General features: G+C 44.8%; 1 protein-coding gene across 3 annotated transcripts in view; it reads left to right on the forward strand.

Moving 5' to 3' along the window:
* The window catches only part of LOC147613211 (Metallo-hydrolase/oxidoreductase superfamily protein), an 85,214-nt gene that overhangs the window by 14,822 nt on the left and 50,448 nt on the right, over positions 1–19,944 (forward strand). For all 3 annotated transcript variants that reach the window (XM_086782474.1, XM_086782471.1, XM_086782472.1), the window contains exon 2: positions 1,810–1,945. In XM_086782474.1, coding sequence (XP_086638600.1) covers positions 1,810–1,945 — 136 coding nt within the window. The remainder of the gene's footprint in view (positions 1–1,809; positions 1,946–19,944) is intronic.

Raw genomic sequence — 19,944 nt, forward strand, 5'->3', positions numbered from 1 at the left:
TTTTGGGACAACCCTCCATATGGAAGCTCCAGATCAGGGAGATCCTCCAGCGCCATAGACACTCTCCACTAGTTGTGGACATGGCGAGCCTCTTGGTAGTGATTGACAAGGACGATATCCCACACACATGAGCTTCCTTCTGTATTGCACTGATGTGGTGATATATTTTCACATGTAGCTAGAGATGCCTATTATAAACATCATTGTACATGTAGCAAGTACGTGTAGCTACTTGTCTATGTTTTCCTTTTCCATGATCAAGGTATCCCATGGATTTTTTGGAACTCTTTGTTTGGTCTCACAAACCCTTCCGGTCTTTTGAAGACACTTAATATAACTTTCTTTCTTTTTACTCTCTCTTCTCCCCTCTCCCCTTCCTTTCCTGCCTTTTGAAGACTCTTAATATAACTTTCTTTCTTTCTACTCTCCCTTCCCCCCTCTCCCCTTCCTTTCCTGCCTTTCCCATATTTAACAACAAGAATTGGAGGAGGAAGTAAAGCAGTTCGCAAGTTCTTGTGCAACAAAAAGGGATCTCAAGCTCGTACAACTACCACTTAGAGCATTCTGATGAGATTAGCGTTGAGACAACACCCTTTCTTGCTAAACCCCACTTCACTAATAGGAGTATGAGGAAGGCAAAGCTTTGCATGTGCTGAAATATGCATGAGCTTTGTCTTCAGCAACCTTAGGGATGGTAAAGTTGTACATTCCTATTCCTGGGATGCAAGTACAAGTTTCCAAGTTGACAATTCACTATGCGATTATCTCTTGTCCCTTAACATGGCTCATATTAGGGTTTTTGGATCTCTATCTAGTCCCACCTCTAGCTGAATATGCCCACATGCATTTGAGGAGGTAGGGATGCATGTGATAGACATGACGAATACCACATTGTAGGAACCAACTTAATGTGCCTCTTTAATACATGGCAAGCTATCTTATAGACAGTTGGCTTGCCCAGCTTAGATTCAAGAATAACTCATCAATATGAAGGCAACCAAGCTATTATCTGAAGAATGCATGCCATGCGTATTAGCGGGGAGACAATTTATACTTGCATGCCATTCAATATTGTTTGGTTTGATAAATAGCCCCACCTAATGCCATGGCTTAGGAAGAAACAACCCACCAATCTCTCTCTTATCTAGTGATGCAAAATCTATAACAGGAGATCTAGTACTTTGAAGTGTTGTAGGTTTTGCTGAAATTGTGTTCTGCATAATTGCATATGATGAGGTTCTCTCAACTGCCAGTATCAAAGAGCACCATCACCTTGTGTCCCTCCATCTGCCCAGAACAATTTGAGTTTTTCTTTTGCAATGAAAATCCTTGTTGTCTGAGTAACCCTTTCTTGTTAAGTTTCAACTGATGGCTTGAGAAATACTCGTGTTCAATCTATGTTTTAAATTTTCTATGTCAACTTAAAGTTCTTTAATTCAAGACACTCCCACTTGGCACACAATAATTTTTTCTTATCCTTTGTAAACTTTCAGCCCACAATGTGCTGAAGTCTTGCCCTTGCCTAGGTGTGACATAGAAGTAATACTCTGGAGTCTCTTTTTCCTCTAGCCTCAATTAGCCTTAGGTACCCCAGTGCATGCAATGGGAATAGCTGACTTCTAGGCCACATCTCTACTGCTGTGGCCCTCTAGGCTTTCTGCCTCATATACCCACATCTCAATTCTCAAGGTTTGAGTTAAAGATCTCTGTATGCCACTTATATCTTTCCCATGTGAAACTATATATGCCTTACTTTATGCATCGTGGTTGCATTTTTTTAAACAAGAGAACTGTGTCTTGTGTTTTTAGATGCAACACATCCCTCCTTATCAATTTTGCGGATGAGGATGGCCAAAGGAAATACATTCAGATTGATGTTGGGAAGAACTTTAAAGAGCAAGTCTTACGCTGGTTTACATCCTATCAGATTCCACACGTGGATGCTGTAAGCTTGTTCATTATGTTACCTTAAATACATTAAGGAGACTGTCTCAATGTAGTCTTTATTGTTCACAGTTATTGGACTACTAGTGTAGTGTGTCAAATGGAAACTTCTTGGTTCATTGAGTGCTTAAATTGTTTTGGGTGAACTATTTGTGAATACTTGTTTTGTAACATGCACTTGATGCGGAAGCGTTTTTATGATAAGATAATGATGCTTGACACTTGCTCAATTCTGAATTGCAGAGTTTAGGTTGAGAGAAGTACACATGAACATGAGATTGTGTCCCAGTTGACCCTCTCAAGGGGCCCCACCTTATAGGTGTATTTTCTTTATTGCTTGCAAGTGAATGATGTGCTAGAGTGAACTGACTTTTTTTTTTTTCCCAGAAAGGAGACTGCTATTAAGTATGAAATTTTTTTACAAAATGGAGATTTCACACCAAGAAAGGTGGAGATCTCAACCAATCAGGAGCCCTGTGCTGCCAATTGGGTCCAGAATGAGAGGACGTGAAAAAGATACCAATGTCCCACTCTCTCATAAGCTGGCCGCACTTCCTCTCCGCAACCCTCGAAGATCCCTGGATTATGGCCCAGGTAGCCATGATGGTGTGAATAATATCACTCCAAATCCTGCAAAGACACTGAGAAACAAGAACGGGAGTACCCTCAATGGCCTCGGTGCATCTAGCCTTCCGGATATTCTAGGCTAAGATGCTAGCAATAATCTCCCAAGAACTGTCTAACCTCTGTGCCGGAGGGACAAAGTGTGAAAGTGGCAAATCCTGAAGACAACACTGCCGAGCAACTCCTTGCCTAACCATAATGGCCAAGCTCCTGTCACAGTCCCCTCGAATCTCAGCTGAGGCCCAGATTGTGTCAACCAAATGATAGAACCAAAAGAAATGATAGCGTCCCTCTTAATCCTACCAAAGAGGTGTGCAATCGCAGACCAAACCCTCCGTGCTTCCCTGCATTCCCATAAACAATGGTAAACTGACTCTGAAACTCCTGCACACACGAGGGGATGTGTACCAAAAAACTCCTCAGGCGGACTCCCAAGCCCGTAGGAGGGACCTAACCAGGGGGGATGAAGGGGAGTGGTGAACTGCATATCCGAAAAAATAAAGCGTGAGCTGAGAGTCCAGTCACCTCCGCGAACAGGGACACACTTCGTGATCTGCTGCATGAGAAAGTCCTTCCACGGCTCAGTGCCTGGAAGAAAGCCCCTAACAACCAGTTTACACAGCAAAGCCTTACATTGCACCTCAGGGTCAATGATATTCAATCCCCCTTCCTGCTTAGGCCTGATAATGGTTTCCCAAGCAACTCTAGCCCTGGTGTGTGCATTTCCATCAAGCCCTGACTAAAGAAAGTTCTGAATAAGGCGACGAAGCTGGCCAATGCAGCCCTTAAGAAAAATCCAGCACGAAGCGATAAACCAAGTTGTGGCTAGCAAAACTTGGTTAACCACCAAAGCTCTAGAGGCCAAGTCGAGCTTCCTCCTACTCCAGTGATGAAGTTTGCTTTTAATGCTTAAGAGCACTGGAGCAAACTGTTGTGCAGGGGAGATGTCAATGCCCACCTGACAACCAAGGTATCTGGCAGAGCATCCTCTCTCAATCCAAGTAAAACCAACATCTGTACCCCAATCTGCAAGAATCACTGATCCAAAAACCAACTGACTTATGCCAATTGATAGTAGCTCTTGCTGCCAAACAAAAGGCCTCCAAGGCTGTCCGGAAAGCACATAAACAAGCATGAAGCCTCAAGGAACAACGCTGTATCATCTGCTAACTCAGAGTCCAAAAACTCTTCCTCCGTACAAAAAGGCAGCATGAGATCCACAACACCAGGGGCAGCCCGAAGAAACCTGCTCATAGCCTCAGCTACAATGAGGTACAGTAAATGGGCGAGGGGACAGCCCTGCCTCACTGAACGGGAAATCTGAAAACGCTCACCGCGCCCCCCACAGGCTAAAACAGTGCTATGAGCCTCCCTGTATAGGCAAGACACACCTCTGATCCAGTTTTGGGAAAACCCCATGTGTGCCATAGTGCCCTCCAAAAAATCCCAATCCACTCTATCATAAGCTTTTTCAAAATCAAGCAAAAGAATGGCCAGAGGCTGCTGACCAGACTTTGCCCACTCGACAGCTTCCCAGAAAGAAAAGATGTTATCAAATATACTCCTTCCTTGGAGGAACCCATTCTGGGTATCATGGATAGTCCTTTGGAGAATCAGCTGCAACCTTATACTCAAGGCTTTAGCTAAGATTTTATATGCAGATCCAAGGAGGGTGATGGGCCTCCATTGCTTGATGTCAGTCTTGTCCCCACTCTTGGGGATAAGGTGAATTAGCCCCTCTGTGAGGTATGGAGGCATCATATCCGACAACCACATTTCCTGAAGGGCAACAGTGATAGCATCTCCAATATGATCCCAAAAAAGAATAAAGAAGGCGGGAGAAAGACCATCATCCCCTGGGCATGAACCACTGGAAAGAGCATGCAGTGCGTGAAGGAATTCATCCTTCGAGAAAGGGGCATCTAGGGACGAACATAGCATCTGTAATGAGCTTGGGCATGCACTCCCAAACTTTCTGCCGTGCCACATCTCTGTGAGGGGAGGGCACCTCTGCAGTCAACAAAGACCGATAAAATTCTGAAGCAATACCCCTCACCTTATCAGGCTCAATCTGAACCTCACCCTGTGAATCCTGCAAGTACCTCACAGAATCCCTGCTATGGGAAGGCCTGTGCGCTGGAAAAAACTCTTTGTTGCATCTGCCACCCATTTGAGTCCAAAAGGCCTCGTTCGCATGAAAGGCGAACTCAGCCCTCGTGTCCATGGCCAACTGCAGCTCTGCTCTAACTGTGGTCAAGAGGTTTGTAATCCAAGTCGCATGTGGATGCTTTTCATGTTCCTTCTGAAGAGCTATTATGTATATACATTGGACTGGCGTCCATGGTAGTTGCATATGCCGAGGATTGATGCCACTCGTGATACTGTGGACTTGGCTTTTTGCTGGGACTTGTGCCGGTGTGTACATGCCCAGAAATGCCTGGAGGATTGGTGTTCCATTGGGTCTGGTATCGCGTGTACTTGCCTGGAGCATGTCTAGTTTTGGTATAGTCTCATGAACGGGAATTGTCCATATCAATGCTGCATTGCATAGCTTGCTTGCAATTGAAATTGCATGCTGCTTTCATGCTTGCCTGACCAATGTGTAGTTCCGGGTAATGGTGCGTATAACTGTCTGCTGACATGGTTATGTGGCATGTGATTGGTGGTAAGTATTGGTCATAACCCTAGCCTTAGGAATTAGCACTAATTTATAAGTGAGTGTGTATACACTTTATTAAGTTTTCGGCGACTGAAACTCACTTATAAGTTATGACTAGCTCTGTGTTCGGACACACTGATGTCCTGAGGTGGACAAAACCCAATGCCCACCGCCCAGCCCTTATCCCCTTTGTACGAAGGGAGCAATCAGCCATGTGTTTGTTCTAGCTTGCACTACAATGCACTTGTCCTTTCTACCTAACACCTAGAGTGGACAACTCACCATCTCTCTCTTCCCTCTCTAGAAGTAGGTGTCCCCTTCACGAGGCCTCTTTGGCTGTATTTTCTGCACTTTCTCCTTCCCAACTCCATTTGCTAGTGTGTTTTCCAAGCTTCCAAGAGTGTTTCCAAGTGGTGTTCACTCTCCCACACACTCCCAATGACTGAAATTCAGCAAAACAACACTTATTTTTGCTGTAATTTCTGGTCTTTTTGCTGAAAACCCTAATTTTAGTCCTCTTTTTTGAAGTTGAACCATAGGGAAAGGTTTCCCAGGGTTTCCTTCATTTTCTTGAAGACTTTTGTTGCGAAGGATCGCGACAAATCAAAGATTTGAACACCCCAAACGCTTCCATCGCGAAGACTTCCGCTGTCACCAACTCTACTTGCAATTGGTAAGCTTTGATGCTTAAATATGAAAGTAAGTAGCAGGAGGGAGGAACCAGACTTCATGATCACATACCCTGTGTAGTGTTCTCTTGTCCTACGTGCTCTCTTGCAGATTGTTGCTACCATGTGTCGGTGGAACAATAGCGAGCAGATGGTAGGGAACATGGGCACTTGAGAGGGTAGTGTGAGTTGCAAGTCTACACTGACAACCATATTGTTTGCAATACTGTTTTCATATGCATTGGTATGGAAATCTGAAATTCCCATCACACTATGTACTTGATTCTCCCAAGATCAATATATTTTATTTGAGGGAGGGGCCGGCCGTTCTGGCTCATTATACATCTCGTGTCAATTCAGCAAATTATTTATTGTATTGAGCATATTGTCCATTAAATCTTGGTGTATTTAAGTGTATTGATTAGCATTGTGTTCAACCAAGTCACAGTAACAATCACATTGTCAAATCTATGAACCAACTGTGAATATGGAGGAAAAAACCTGTTGGGTATTTTGGAGTCTCAGTGTGTGTACCCTTGTGTGTCTGTGTGTGAACAACCCCTAAAAAGACTATTGTTCTTGTATGTGTGCGAACAGTCACTTATGTGAGTAAGTGAGTAAAAGTATGTGAACCCACTCTTAGAGTGGTTAGAATAATATCTAGATATTATATACCTGTTTGTCATAAGATGCGATGTCACTGAGAGGATCCTCTTAAGTCTATAAAAGTAGTGTACTTGGTGAAGCTTCCATTATCACATCAATCAATCTCATTGAGTCGTGCAACACATCTCTCTTGTGAGTATCGTCTCTTTCTCTCTCTATCACCAGCATGGCTCTATATCAACCACCCTAGCTCACATGTCTAACCCTAGCTCACATTGACAAAGATGACAAAAAGGTGGTACACTTCTCTAGCCTAGAAGAGATTGAAAGGTTCAAAGAAGTGCTATCCACACTTCGGGTATCTAGGGATATTCTATATGTAATGTGAGAAATTAGATTAATCTTTAAGCATTGAACATCATTGAAACATGAATACTATAATTAGATTGATCTTTGAGAGAAAGCACCACAAATTGCATTGGTATTCTATTGATTACAACTGAGTTACAACTGCATGTATATTATGAGAGGTTAATGCAAGTATCTCTTCATGGCTAGAGGCATCATACTCTCCATGAAAGGCATCAAATTTCACGGACTTGTCCCTTGCCTTGAACTCCTTGAGCTTCTTGGGATGTGGTACATGTTCTCTTTTTCTCGTCCCCTTATCCAACGGGGCAGCTCTCTCTGCATGGGCTTCATGGACAACCAAAGATGTTTCAAGAGGCACGGTGGCATGTGCATTACGAATCTGTGGCCCCGATGCATGTGACCTCCCCAAATGATACAATGTCACACCACAAGACAACTCAATGGGCAAAGTCTTTCGGCTTGCATGCCGACCAGTCTCCCCATGATATACATTCTTTGAATCCACAAGGCCATCATGTCGCCCACTAGCTGCAACATGCACATACTTGTTGCCTCTTGTCCCATGAGGAGTAGATGCGTGGCGAGAAGTGACTGATACTTCTTCCTTGGGTATAAAAGACCTCAACCGTTGAGATGCTGGGTCTCCCTACTTCAAACGAGGTCGATTCTTGAATACTAGCTCTCCATCCTCTCCTTCCCTTAGATCACCCTTTCGGATGAGATGGGAGAGTGCCAACTCCCTTGGCTTCTTGCCCACCTCACGAGCCATGGACTTAAAGGTCATATCCACCATAGCATCAGCTTTCCTTGCTTCAATGACACTTTGTACATGGGGGTCTTCATGCAGAAATTTCAGCTCTTGCTCCTTTGCCTGCAAAAGCTTCTTCATGTGCTCCAATTCAGCCCTCAAGGCATTGGGCTTATCCTCATGCATAACCTCTTTTCCACGGGATGGTTGTCCCATGAATGCACTGTCATAACCTCTCTCAAGAGGCTTGTGCCTTCCAAGCAATGCATCGGAATCACGTGAAGCACTTGATTGACCTCTTGAATCTGGCACCTCCAAAGGATTGCCTTGGCTGTCCATTGAGTCAAGTGTCCGTGTATGCTTCCAATCTCAAAACACCGTCTCCTCTTGAGAAAGAGAGACGACCGAGCTCTGATACCAATGTAACCGCTCCCTACTGGAGGCTTATAAATCGGGAGACAAAATCTACATTTTTAGAGCACTTCACTAATACCATAAATGGACATTATTAGCAACATTAATATTGAAAATGACCAATAACACTTGACACCAGCACTAGGGCCGGAAAGGGTTTGCCCGCTCCCCTTCCCCTCAATACATTTGTATTTCTTGGAGTATTTATATGTACAAGTGTCACGGGCCAATAGGCTAGATTTCTCGTCACATGGAGTGAATACAACTCAAACAAATTGGGTACTTGTCGATGAAGTCTGGACAGTCGAAGAAGTCCCAAGTCACAGGCACACTCTCACTTTCACTAGGTGCACACCTGCCTTTCACTAGTCTTCTGGGACCATCACCAACATGCACGCCCGTACTAGCACAGGCAAAGGGGTATACCACGGAGGGAACTTTGCATGGTTCTCCCAGATAAGCTTTGCTCCCGGATTCCCTAGTGTTTCTAACCTTCACTGGCTCTTAGAAATTCTGAGAGCGCAGTTAGCACTACCACTCAGGGAAAAACTAACCAAACTAGGAAAGCTTTCTGAATTTGGTTAGCATAAACATGCTTTGTTCATGCTCTGCACAAAACTTGAAGAAATCTTTGAACTTAATTTAGCAAATTTTAATTTTACACAACTAAGAAATACAAGGCACCTGGTATAGCTTGTAGCAGGAGTCAATGGTGATGCATTCTTTTCATCATGCAGTCAGATCCACTTAGTACTGTAAGTACAGGTCGGAGTATAGTAAGTACATGCCTGGTACAGTTCAGGTACAACAAGGTACAATCTGGTATAGGTTGGTACAGCAAGTACAACTTGGGACAGTCTGGTACAGTAGGTACAGATCTGGTATAGGCTAGTACAATGTGGTATTGTAGGTACAATTTGGTACAACAGGTACATGGCAGGGTATAGCACTTGCAGCAGGGTACAATCAGCCAGGTACGTTCAGCCAGGTACAGTACTTGCAGCAGCAAGGTACGATCAGCCAGGTACAGTACTTGCAGCAGGGTACAATCAGCCAGGAGGCGGGTACAGATTGGAGGCGGGTACAGCTGAGGTATAGCAGGCGATGGAGAGAAAGAAACCAGCCACCACCCACATGGGGAATAATATTAAATGTTCCATGCAAAACCCTTTTTAAAGCCTTAATACCTATTTAACACTTATGGGCATCATCAAAAGAGAATTTCCAGCCCTTTTTTTAAATGTGTGTGAACACATTAGCTTATAAACATTAAAGTTAACCATAGCTTATGCCTTTTACATTTTAAAAAGGGCCAAAATGGTAATACTTACCACCTGTTCACACGCCACACCAATGTGTCAGCAAGCAGCACTCCCACGGTACACTGGGGGCGTCCCCGTCTAGTGTACTGGCACGGCAAAACATGCAAATCATGCGAAAACAAGTTTATGCATGCAGTCATAAATGCATGTGTGCATGTAATCGACGAAATCTCCCTCTCATGAAACTTGTACAAAAAGTTCCTGTCGGGCACAAAAACTGGCGCGACAGAAATATGAATATATGTCCTGGTCTTCCTATGGAGTGACAATCCCGTAGGTAAGATGCCATCCTGGCCATACACGGGTGGCACCAACAGGCTTCCGTTCATAAAGCACAAAGTAGCTCACACACGGGTGGCACAAAACTGGTTCCCGTCCATGTGATGTAGTACTGGTCACACAAGCGTGGCACGAATCAGGGTCCCATCCATGTGACATCAAAGACTGGCCCTTTCACATGGGACACCGGCCTGGCTCCATGTGAACATGGCACAAATCTGGTCGCTCTATAGAGTGACAGTCCCATAGAAGTGGCTCCAGAAATGGAGATGGACCAAATGGTGACTCCTCTCATCCGGTACACGAACACATGCATCACAACCAAAAACTTTCAAGTGAAATATGTTAGGTTTACTGCCGGAGAAAGCTTTTGGAGGAGTGATACCTTCCAAGGCTTTTGTTGGCGATCTATTTTGCAAGGATACGATTGTTTGGACAACTTCAGCCCAAAAACCATCACTTAATGTACTTGCCTTCAACATGCTTCTCGCACACTCAAGTAGAGTACTATTCTTTCCCTCTGCCACTTCATTTTGTTGGGGAGTACAGGCTGTTGTAAGTTGATGATGTATCCCATGCTCTTGGCAAAATTCATTAAATGCTTTTGAGTTATATTCTCCACCTCGATCGGTTCTCAATGCCTTGACTTTTCGTCCTTGCTGATTTTCCAGCTTTGCTTTGAGCTCTTGAAAACACTCTGAAACCTCCGATTTATGTTTCAAAAAATACACCCAACACTTCCATGCCTAGTCATCTATGAATGTAATATAGTATGACGAACCTCCATGAGATGGGGTTGGAGAGGGTCCCCAAATGCCATTATGAATCAAATCAAGCACTCCCTTTGCTCTATATGCTTTATGCTTTGAAATGGGGATCTTGATTGCTTGCCCATCATGCTTGGCTTACAAACACTTGAACTTGAAGTTATCTCTGGAAGTCCGATGACGAGGCCTTTTTATTCAAGTAGTTGAAGGTTTCCATAGCTTAAATGTCCATATCTCGCATGCCACCATTGACTTTGGTCATCACTTAAAGCCATCAATGCATGCTGATCCATAAACTTATAAAGGTGTCCAGTGAAACCGGCCTCTGATAGAAACCAGAGTGCGGTGGACTAGCAGTCACCCGTCCACTTGTAGTCTAGATGTGAAAACAAAACAGATTGGAGCTAGAGTGCCCAAATCTGAAAACAAAGCGACACCTGTTGGCCCCAAAGCTTGGCGCCCCTTGCGGTATTTCTTTATTCAATTCCAAAAATATGAATGGCTGAGTACAACCAAAAATCAGCCAAGAGATTACACCTGTATGTCCAATCTGACGGCCCACAATACCTCTTAGCACAGAGGATCTATGCACACAGATCTGTGTCTCAAAATAACACACTGTGCCTCCCTCTGATCAGCCAAGACCACTAAGCAGGGCAGCCATGAGCATACATCTGGCATAACTCAAGTACATGATTCAACATCTCAGCTCATACATACATGTACTGTCCAAACTCTGTCTCAACCCTTGTCAATCTGCCATACCCCTCCTCTCACAAGGGGCCAGATAGCTCATATCTGCAACAGACATCAAGCAGTAGAAAGAGAGAGAGATGAACAGATGAGGAGCTTACCAAAATCAGCTCGTGAATCAGCACTGGAGGAAGCAACGGTACCAATCTGTACTTGCAGGCACTTGTTTCCACAACCCTGCTTCACACGCATGCACGTACTTGTCTGTACCCTTCTCCTTGTGTTCACTTCTATGCTGTCTTGACTGTACAGATCTGAAAAACAGCACTATACCAAATCTGTACTTGATTGTACTTGTCCGTATAGGGCTGTACGGACTGTACCTGCAGTAACCAGCAGTATTCCGCCTGCTGTCTGGATATTAGTCGCCTGCGCCGCCTGCAACAGATGAGGCGCTTGCTCTCAGCTGAACCCGCCTGAACACAGTCCAACGTTGCTTGCTCCAAAGCTGTCCGTACACTGTACGGCAGCCGTACAGTGCTGTACGACCTGTACCAGATCCAGCAGCCACCTGTGGTAGTCGCCTGCTACAGCGCACACTCCAAAAGTGGAGTGGCCCCCTCCCCATAAAAATCCTAGGGCCCCAAACTTTAAAAGTCCCTAGGGGCCACTAAGGCCTAGGGGCAACTTTAATAAACATTAAAAGTTTAATGTTCTAGTTCCCCCCTTCACACCTAGGGATGTCCACACATCTTTAACTCTGTCCGGGCACCCCCCATGTGAATCATTCAATATTCTGACTCTGCAACCACCATGCCCACACTTGTGCTGTTCCATTTTCACAGGGCCATGACATACCCCCCTCTTGAAAAATGGCAAGCATCCTCGATTGCATTCTGGTGATGCAGCAAAATATCCACAGTGAAATATACAATATGGCAAGATCAGCGTCCCAATCTCTCTAAGCCATACACATGTATCAACATTCATTGCAAAACAATGGCATAGTAATAGTCCAAGTTGTATACCACTGTGAACCATACATATCCACAAAATCTCATGTGACTAGTACACATATATCATAGAAGTCCCATAAACAGATGTACTGTCAGCCTCAGTACCTTCGGGTGAGATAAAAAAACTGCACCAAGCGACTTCTAGATGTCATCTGAGCCTGTCTGTATCAAGGGAGTGGAGGTGCTACCCCCCTCTTGAGCATCAGGTATTGCTCCAGACCCATGCTCTGCTGAACCTGAATGAGCCACAACAAGAGTCGGCTCTAACTCAAAGGCATCGAGATAAACCTGCAAAACCTGAGGTGAATTTGTTAAGTCACCTTCCTCCATCCACTTCGCATCCATCGCTGAATAGTTCTTGAACTTCACAAGATAGCGACGGGAAACTTTACCTCGTACCTTCCTTTCTTTATGTGCCAGTATCTGCTCTGGAATCAGAACCTCATCAAGTTCCTCAACTTCCGGCTGAGCCTCATCTGATACATCCTCAGGCACATCCCCACGGAAAGGTCTAAGAAGACTCACGTGAAAAGCATTGTGAATCCTCCAGTGATCTGGTAGCTTCAAACGATAGGCTACCTCACCAATCTTTTCCAAAACCTGAAAAGGCCCATAATAACGCATGCTCAACTTAGGGAATAAGCGCTCTTTACCCTTCATCTTCTTGAGTCTAGCCTTTTCAAAGCGCAAAAGAACCCAATCACCCAATACAAACTGTAAATCACGTCTGTGACGGTTTGCGGCTTTCTTTTGCTTCTGCTGAGTTTTCTGGAGGGCCAACTTAACTCCGATAAGCTTCATCCAAGCTCTCCACATACTGATCAGCCTCAAAGATCTTATCTTTTGTATGCAAAATGGGTGGTACCTTCTTCCCTTCTTCCACAATCTCAAAAGGCGCCTTGCCTGTCGAGGTATGTACAGTGTTGTTATATGCAAACTCCACCAAAGGAAGATACTTTTCCCATTGTTGCTTTTGCTCTGACACATAACACTTGAGAAGATCCAACACTGTAGAGTTAGCCTCTTCTGACTGACCATCTGTCTGCGGATGAAATGACGATGAAAACTTGAGAGTTGTACCCATGTTGTCAAACAACCCTCTCCAGAACAAACTCGTCATCCGTGGATCACGGTCACTAATGATAGACGTAGGCAAGCCATGATACTTGAAGATGTTCGCCATGAAGAACTTCACCATATGATCCACTTTGATCGTCTTACGCACGGGAATGAAATGAGCCTGCTTACTGAACCTGCATATGATAGTCCAGATGCCATCATTTCCCGTTTGTGTGCGTGGAAGATCAAATATAAAATCCATGGCAATGCTCTCCCAAGGTCTATCCGGAATAGGTAAAGGCTGTAATAACCCTGGTGTCTTCTGACGGTCAAACTTTACCTTCTGACATACGATGCATTGCCTCACAAAGGCATCAACATCTCTTCTCAAGGTTGGCCAATAAAAGAAAGTCTCCACTGCTTTAACCGTGGCGTCAATACCTCTATGACCTGCATACGGTGGAGCATGACTTTCAATCATAACCTTGAGTCGCAATGGCCTGGTAACACACAGTCTGCCATGCATCAATAAAAACCCATCCCTGAGAGTATAGTGCTCATGCCGCTGACCCTCAGACATCTGATCATACAACCTTTCAAAGTCCTCATCATGGGCATATTGCTCTTTCATTTCATCAAGCTCATGATGATAAGCAAGTGATACTATAGAGACCTGTGGCTTGCGTGACAAAGTATCTACCACTACATTCTTTTTGCCTTCCACATGTACAATCTGGAAGTGAAACATTGACAAAAAGTTTGCCCAACGCATATGCTTCTCTGAAAGCTTAGTCTGCGTGAGGAAATAACGCAAGGTTTGATGATCTGTCTGTATAGTAAAATCAGCCCCAAGCAAGTAGTGTTTCCATGTAGAAAGCGTGAATTACAGCCAACATCTCTTTCTCATAAACCTGTAAGTGCTTCTCAGCATCTTGCAAAACTCTACTCTCATAGGCTATGACATGTCCCTCTTGCATGAGAACTGCACCAATGCTACTTCCACATGCATCACACTGGACAACAAAAGCCTTTCGGAGGTCCGGTAACACCAATACTGGATCCGAAGTAAGCTTTTCTTTGAATGCTGTAATTTCCCGATCAGCCCATCTAAACGGAGTTGCCTTCTTCGTCAAAGCATGAAGAGGCGAAGCAATTTCAGCAAAGTGCCGTATGTAACGCCTGTAATAGGAACACAATCCTAGAAAGCTGCGTACATCATGCACGGTCCTCAAAGCTGGCCAATTAAGTATTGCTTCCACCTTTGCTGGATCCATACGGACTCCATGCGCAGACACAATATGCCCCAAGAAATGTATCTCTTGCAGAAAGAACTCACTCTTCTTGCCATTAACAACCAGCCTATGGTTTCTGAGTTCTGCAAACACAATGGCCAAATGCCTTCTATGCTCTTCCTCAGTTTGTGAATGCACAATCATATCATCAAAGAATGTGCCCACAAACTCTCTATGAGGCCTGAAAATCCTGTCCATCATTCTGTTAAATGTGGCAGGCGCATTTGTCAAACCAAAGGGCATAACCAAAAACTCATACAACCCAAACGTGATTCGGAATGCTGTCTTATGCACATCCTCGGGTCTAATGCGTATCTGAAGATACCCGCTTTTCAAGTCAATACGACTAAAAACTGTGGAGCCCTGTAAACGGTCCAAGATGTCATCGATCCTCGGTATGGGGAATCGATTCTTGATGGTATTCTTGTTCAACGCCCTGTAATCAATACACATGCGCCAAGAACCATCCTTCTTCTGCACCAAGAGCACAGGTGAGCAAAAGGGTGATGAGCTAGGCTGTATCAACCCTTTATTCAAAAGCTCCTGCACCTGACTCATAATCTCTTCCTGTTGGGCTGCACTAACACGGTACGGCGGTCTATTCGGTGGAGTACTACCAGGAATTAGATCTATGGCATGATCTTCTGGCCTCTCAGGAGGAAGTTCTCCTGGCAATGACTCGGAAAAATAGTCTTGAAACCCACATAAGAAATCAGTCCTGTCCTTATCTAATATAGACAAATTAGACTTAGACTCATCATCCTGTGCATCCTTTACATGAATCAAGTACGCGGAAAGATGCTTTTTCATTACTGATGAAATCGCCGAAGCGGATACAATAGGAACAGATTCCCCTTTGAGTTTTACATCCAATACATGTTCTTTCCCTCTATGAGTCAGAGTGATTTTCCTATTGTAAGTATCCACCACCGCATGTACCCTGTGGCACCATGGCATCCCCAACAAAACATCACAGCCATCAAGTGGCATGATAAAGAACTCTTCGCTGTTCACATAACCCTGCAAATGAAGCCGAAGCTTCCCAATGATAGGAGTGACGGGTTCTGCATACCCTGGACAAGCCATATTAGCCTCATGTAACGGCCCCATCTCCTCTGCGCGAATCCCCAATCGGCCAGCCAAATCTGGTGAAATGAAGTTGGCTCTAGCACCTGTGTCAAAGAAGATCAAGGCATTCTGATCTCTCACTTTGCCCCATGCCCTGCACAACTCTGTTGCTTCACCACCTGGCTGTTCCCCCACAAGATCAAGAACTAAGCCTGCACAGAAGGTTTTGGTTTCTTTGACTTGGGCTCTCCTTTATTGTCAGAGTCCTTTTGGGACTTTCTTTTGGGACAATTGAATGACATATGCCCCTCTTCAGTATAGTAAAAACACTTATGAGCATCTCTCAAAGCCTGTCTTTCCTCAGAAGTCCTCTTGGGCATTGGCAACTTCTTATACTTTGTCTCTGAAGACCCCTTAGCATCACGAGAAGCATGCCCAGATTTTTCAGCTTTCTTGCTCAAGTTCTTACTGCCTTTAAACCCAGATGATCCACCAATGAGTAACGCATTAGCTGTCATAGCATTTTCAATCATCTGTGACATGTTCGTTACTCTTGTCTTGATGCAATAATCTCGCACCTCTTTGGGCAGCCCACAACAATACTTCTCTACCTGCTCAGATAATGGCACCGCACGATAAGAAGTCACTGGGAGTAAAGCTTCCCAAAACTTCTTGTTATAATCCTCCAAATTCTCACACTTTGAAGCATCCAATTTGTGCCATGCAGTCATAACATCCACCTCAAATGTAGATGTGAGCCATACGGAAGAGAAAACCTGTTTAAATTGGACCCATGTGGTGGGTGCTATGCCCTGCAAAAGAAGAGTAGACCACCACTGCAAAGCATTGCCCTTGAGAAAAGTGGCAGCTTTCCTCACCTTAGAGGACTCTGTGTAATTCCCTCCAGAAAAAGCAGCATCAAACTGCTGTAAAAAGGTGAGTGCTTTCAATTTATCTTTGGCCCCACTGAATGTATCAAACTTCACTGCAGCTCCCCCTTCCTTGTAATCCTTCGCCTTTCCCATAGGCGTTAGATTATCATATGGAAGTGGTTTCGCAGGATTGCTGCCCCCAACATTCATACCCATCATTGGGTCAACATTTCCCATTCCCACACCAAGCATACCATACATTCCAGCCATGTTTCCAAACATTCCATTATGCATACCTGGTTGCATACCACCAAACATATTGCCTTGCATCCCAGGTTGCATGCCTCCAAACATATTTCCTTGCATACCGGACTGCATACCACCATATATATTCCCCTGCATGCTAGGCTGAAAATTAGCTCCAAAAGGCCCGTGCATACCCATGCCTCCCTGAGGATAACCCCCAGTCATAGATTGGAACACCGAGCCACCACCAAAATAACCTGGATGCATATTCTTGTGGGATGGCACCACTATGACCCTGTGGAAGATTCTTAGAACGAACCTTTTTCTTCTTTTTCTCGGGCTCTGTGCGGGATCTCATAAATTTAGCAAATCTCTCACTCTGTGTGAGCTGCATAAATACATCCATAACACTAGCCAAGCGATCTTTGAACCGAGCATCATCATCCTCTTTACCATGTACATCTTCTGGCTGTGTTACATCCTCATAAGGCTCAGCATCTGCAGCCTGTTCTCCTGCAAAAATATCCTCAGATACATCTTTCTCAGGAGAAGTCTCTTGCTCTTCCTCTTCATGATAGAAGTACTCATCCTCTGTATCAGACATGTTTGCTGAATTTTCAGCGATGGCTTTCTTCGAGGCAACCACGAGCTCACCCCCTTCAGAAAGTTGATGATTGGTCCCGGCAACGGAACCTTGAAACCGGCCTCTGATAGAAACCAGAGTGCGGTGGACTAGCAGTCACCTGTCCATTTGTAGTCTAGATGTGAAAACAAAACAGATTGGAGCTAGAGTGCCCAAATCTGAAAACAAAGCGACACCTGTTGGCCCCAAAGCTTGGCGCCCCTTGCGGTATTTCTTTATTCAATTCCAAAAATATGAATGGCTGAGTACAACCAAAAATCAGCCAAGAGATTACACCTGTATGTCCAATCTGACGGCCCACAATACCTCTTAGCACAGAGGATCTATGCACACAGATCTGTGTCTCAAAATAACACACTGTGCCTCCCTCTGATCAGCCAAGACCACTAAGCAGGGCAGCCATGAGCATACATCTGGCATAACTCAAGTACATGATTCAACATCTCAGCTCATACATACATGTACTGTCCAAACTCTGTCTCAACCCTTGTCAATCTGCCATACCCCTCCTCTCACAAGGGGCCAGATAGCTCATATCTGCAACAGACATCAAGCAGTAGAAAGAGAGAGAGATGAACAGATGAGGAGCTTACCAAAATCAGCTCGTGAATCAGCACTGGAGGAAGCAACGGTACCAATCTGTACTTGCAGGCACTTGTTTCCACAACCCTGCTTCACACGCATGCACGTACTTGTCTGTACCCTTCTCCTTGTGTTCACTTCTATGCTGTCTTGACTGTACAGATCTGAAAAACAGCACTATACCAAATCTGTACTTGATTGTACTTGTCCGTATAGGGCTGTACGGACTGTACCTGCAGTAACCAGCAGTATTCCGCCTGCTGTCTGGATATTAGTCGCCTGCGCCGCCTGCAACAGATGAGGCGCCTGCTCTCAGCTGTACCCGCTTGAACACAGTCCAACGTTGCTTGCTCCAAAGCTGTCCGTACACTGTACGGCAGCCGTACAGTGCTGTACGACCTGTACCAGATCCAGCAGCCACCTGTGGTAGTCGCCTGCTACAGCGCCTGGTTCAGCATATGTACACGCAGCCAGCTGTGCGCAGCCAGTCCCAGAGAGAGAGTACTTGCAGCAGCCTGTCCGTACAGGGCTGTACGGCTGATTTGCACTCAGAAAAACAGCAGCAGCACAACTTCTCAATCGACTCTTCCTCTTCCTGCTTTTCCACGCATGAGAACATGCAAGGATGCTCCACGACTCCTTTTCCCAAAAAGAAGAGAGAGGGAGAGGGAGGAGAGAGAAGCACACACTCCAAAAGTGGAGTGGCCCCCTCCCCATAAAAATCCTAGGGCCCCAAACTCTAAAAGTCCCTAGGGGCCACTAAGGCCTAGGGGCAACTTTAATAAACATTAAAAGTTTAATGTTCTAGTTCCCCCCTTCACACCTAGGGATGTCCACACATCTTTAACTCTGTCCGGGCACCCCCCATGTGAATCATTCAATATTCTGACTCTGCAACCACCATGCCCACACTTGTGCTGTTCCATTTTCACAGGGCCATGACATCCAGCGTTTACAACTTTCTACCATCTCTTACCCCTTTAGCCACAACTTTGAAGTTTCTTTTCATGTCTTTGATGAGACACTTGTCCTCGTAGAATTCAACCTTCATATCTTGATCTGCAATGCATACTACAGACAACAAGTTCCTTGCCAACTTGGGAATGAGCAAAGCATCTTTAATGTGTCCTCTTTTACCCGAGGAAAGCTGAATTGGGATATCACCTTATCCCTCAATCCCTTGAACACTATTATCACCAAGTATCACACTGTTTTTACAGCCCTCATCAACAAAGTTAGAGAACCAATCTTTATGGTGAGTCATGTGACAAGATGCAGAAACCATTCACCATCATCATTTGTACCTTGAGTCACCATTCACCATCATCATTTGTACCTTCAGTCACCGTGAGAAGAATTTCATCCTTGGGCTTTCTTTGCCCCACGAAATTTGACATTTGTGTTCCATGATTGGGGAAGCCACGCCCAGTCCTCTTCCTCTTCCTCCATTTCCTTAAGATTGTTGCTTGATCCGGCATTCTCTCTCGATATGCCCATCTTTGCCACAATAATAACATGGGCCTTTGCTTTGATTTGCTATTTTATTGGATGACTTGAAGTTTCCTCTACCTCTAGAGCTGAAGTTTTGATTAAACCTCTGCTTTTGTGGCTGTCCAAATGAGGTATTCTCACCTTGACTTTGCATAGGACGATGTGAAATTGCTTCTTCCACGACCTCGTCTACCCCTTTCCTTTTTGGAGGCTTGATCCCATGTTATATGCCTCATCATTCCCCCTTTATCCCTTCTTGCCTTTCTGGGTCATCTCCTCTTGAAGTAAGATACCCAAAAGCTCTTCAAAGGATGGAGTAGTTTCCCGAACCATAAAAGCTGTAAGCAAACTTTGATAGCTTGGAGGAAGAGCCTTGAACACAATGCTTACCATATCCACATCATCCACATGATCATGAATCGCACATAGCTTGTCACCGCCTCTTTGAGGCTTGTCAAGAAGGATGCCACCGACTCGTGCTCCTTCATCTCCAAGTTGTGAAGCTTTTGCTTCAAGTAAAGCAACCTAGTTGTGTTTGTTGCTTCATACATGCTATGGAGGGTCTCCCATGTCTCCAAT

The sequence above is a fragment of the Cibotium barometz genome, chromosome 44, assembly GCF_041138505.1.
Source record: "Cibotium barometz isolate CiBa-2024 chromosome 44, ASM4113850v1, whole genome shotgun sequence".
Lineage (NCBI taxonomy): Eukaryota > Viridiplantae > Streptophyta > Polypodiopsida > Cyatheales > Cibotiaceae > Cibotium > Cibotium barometz.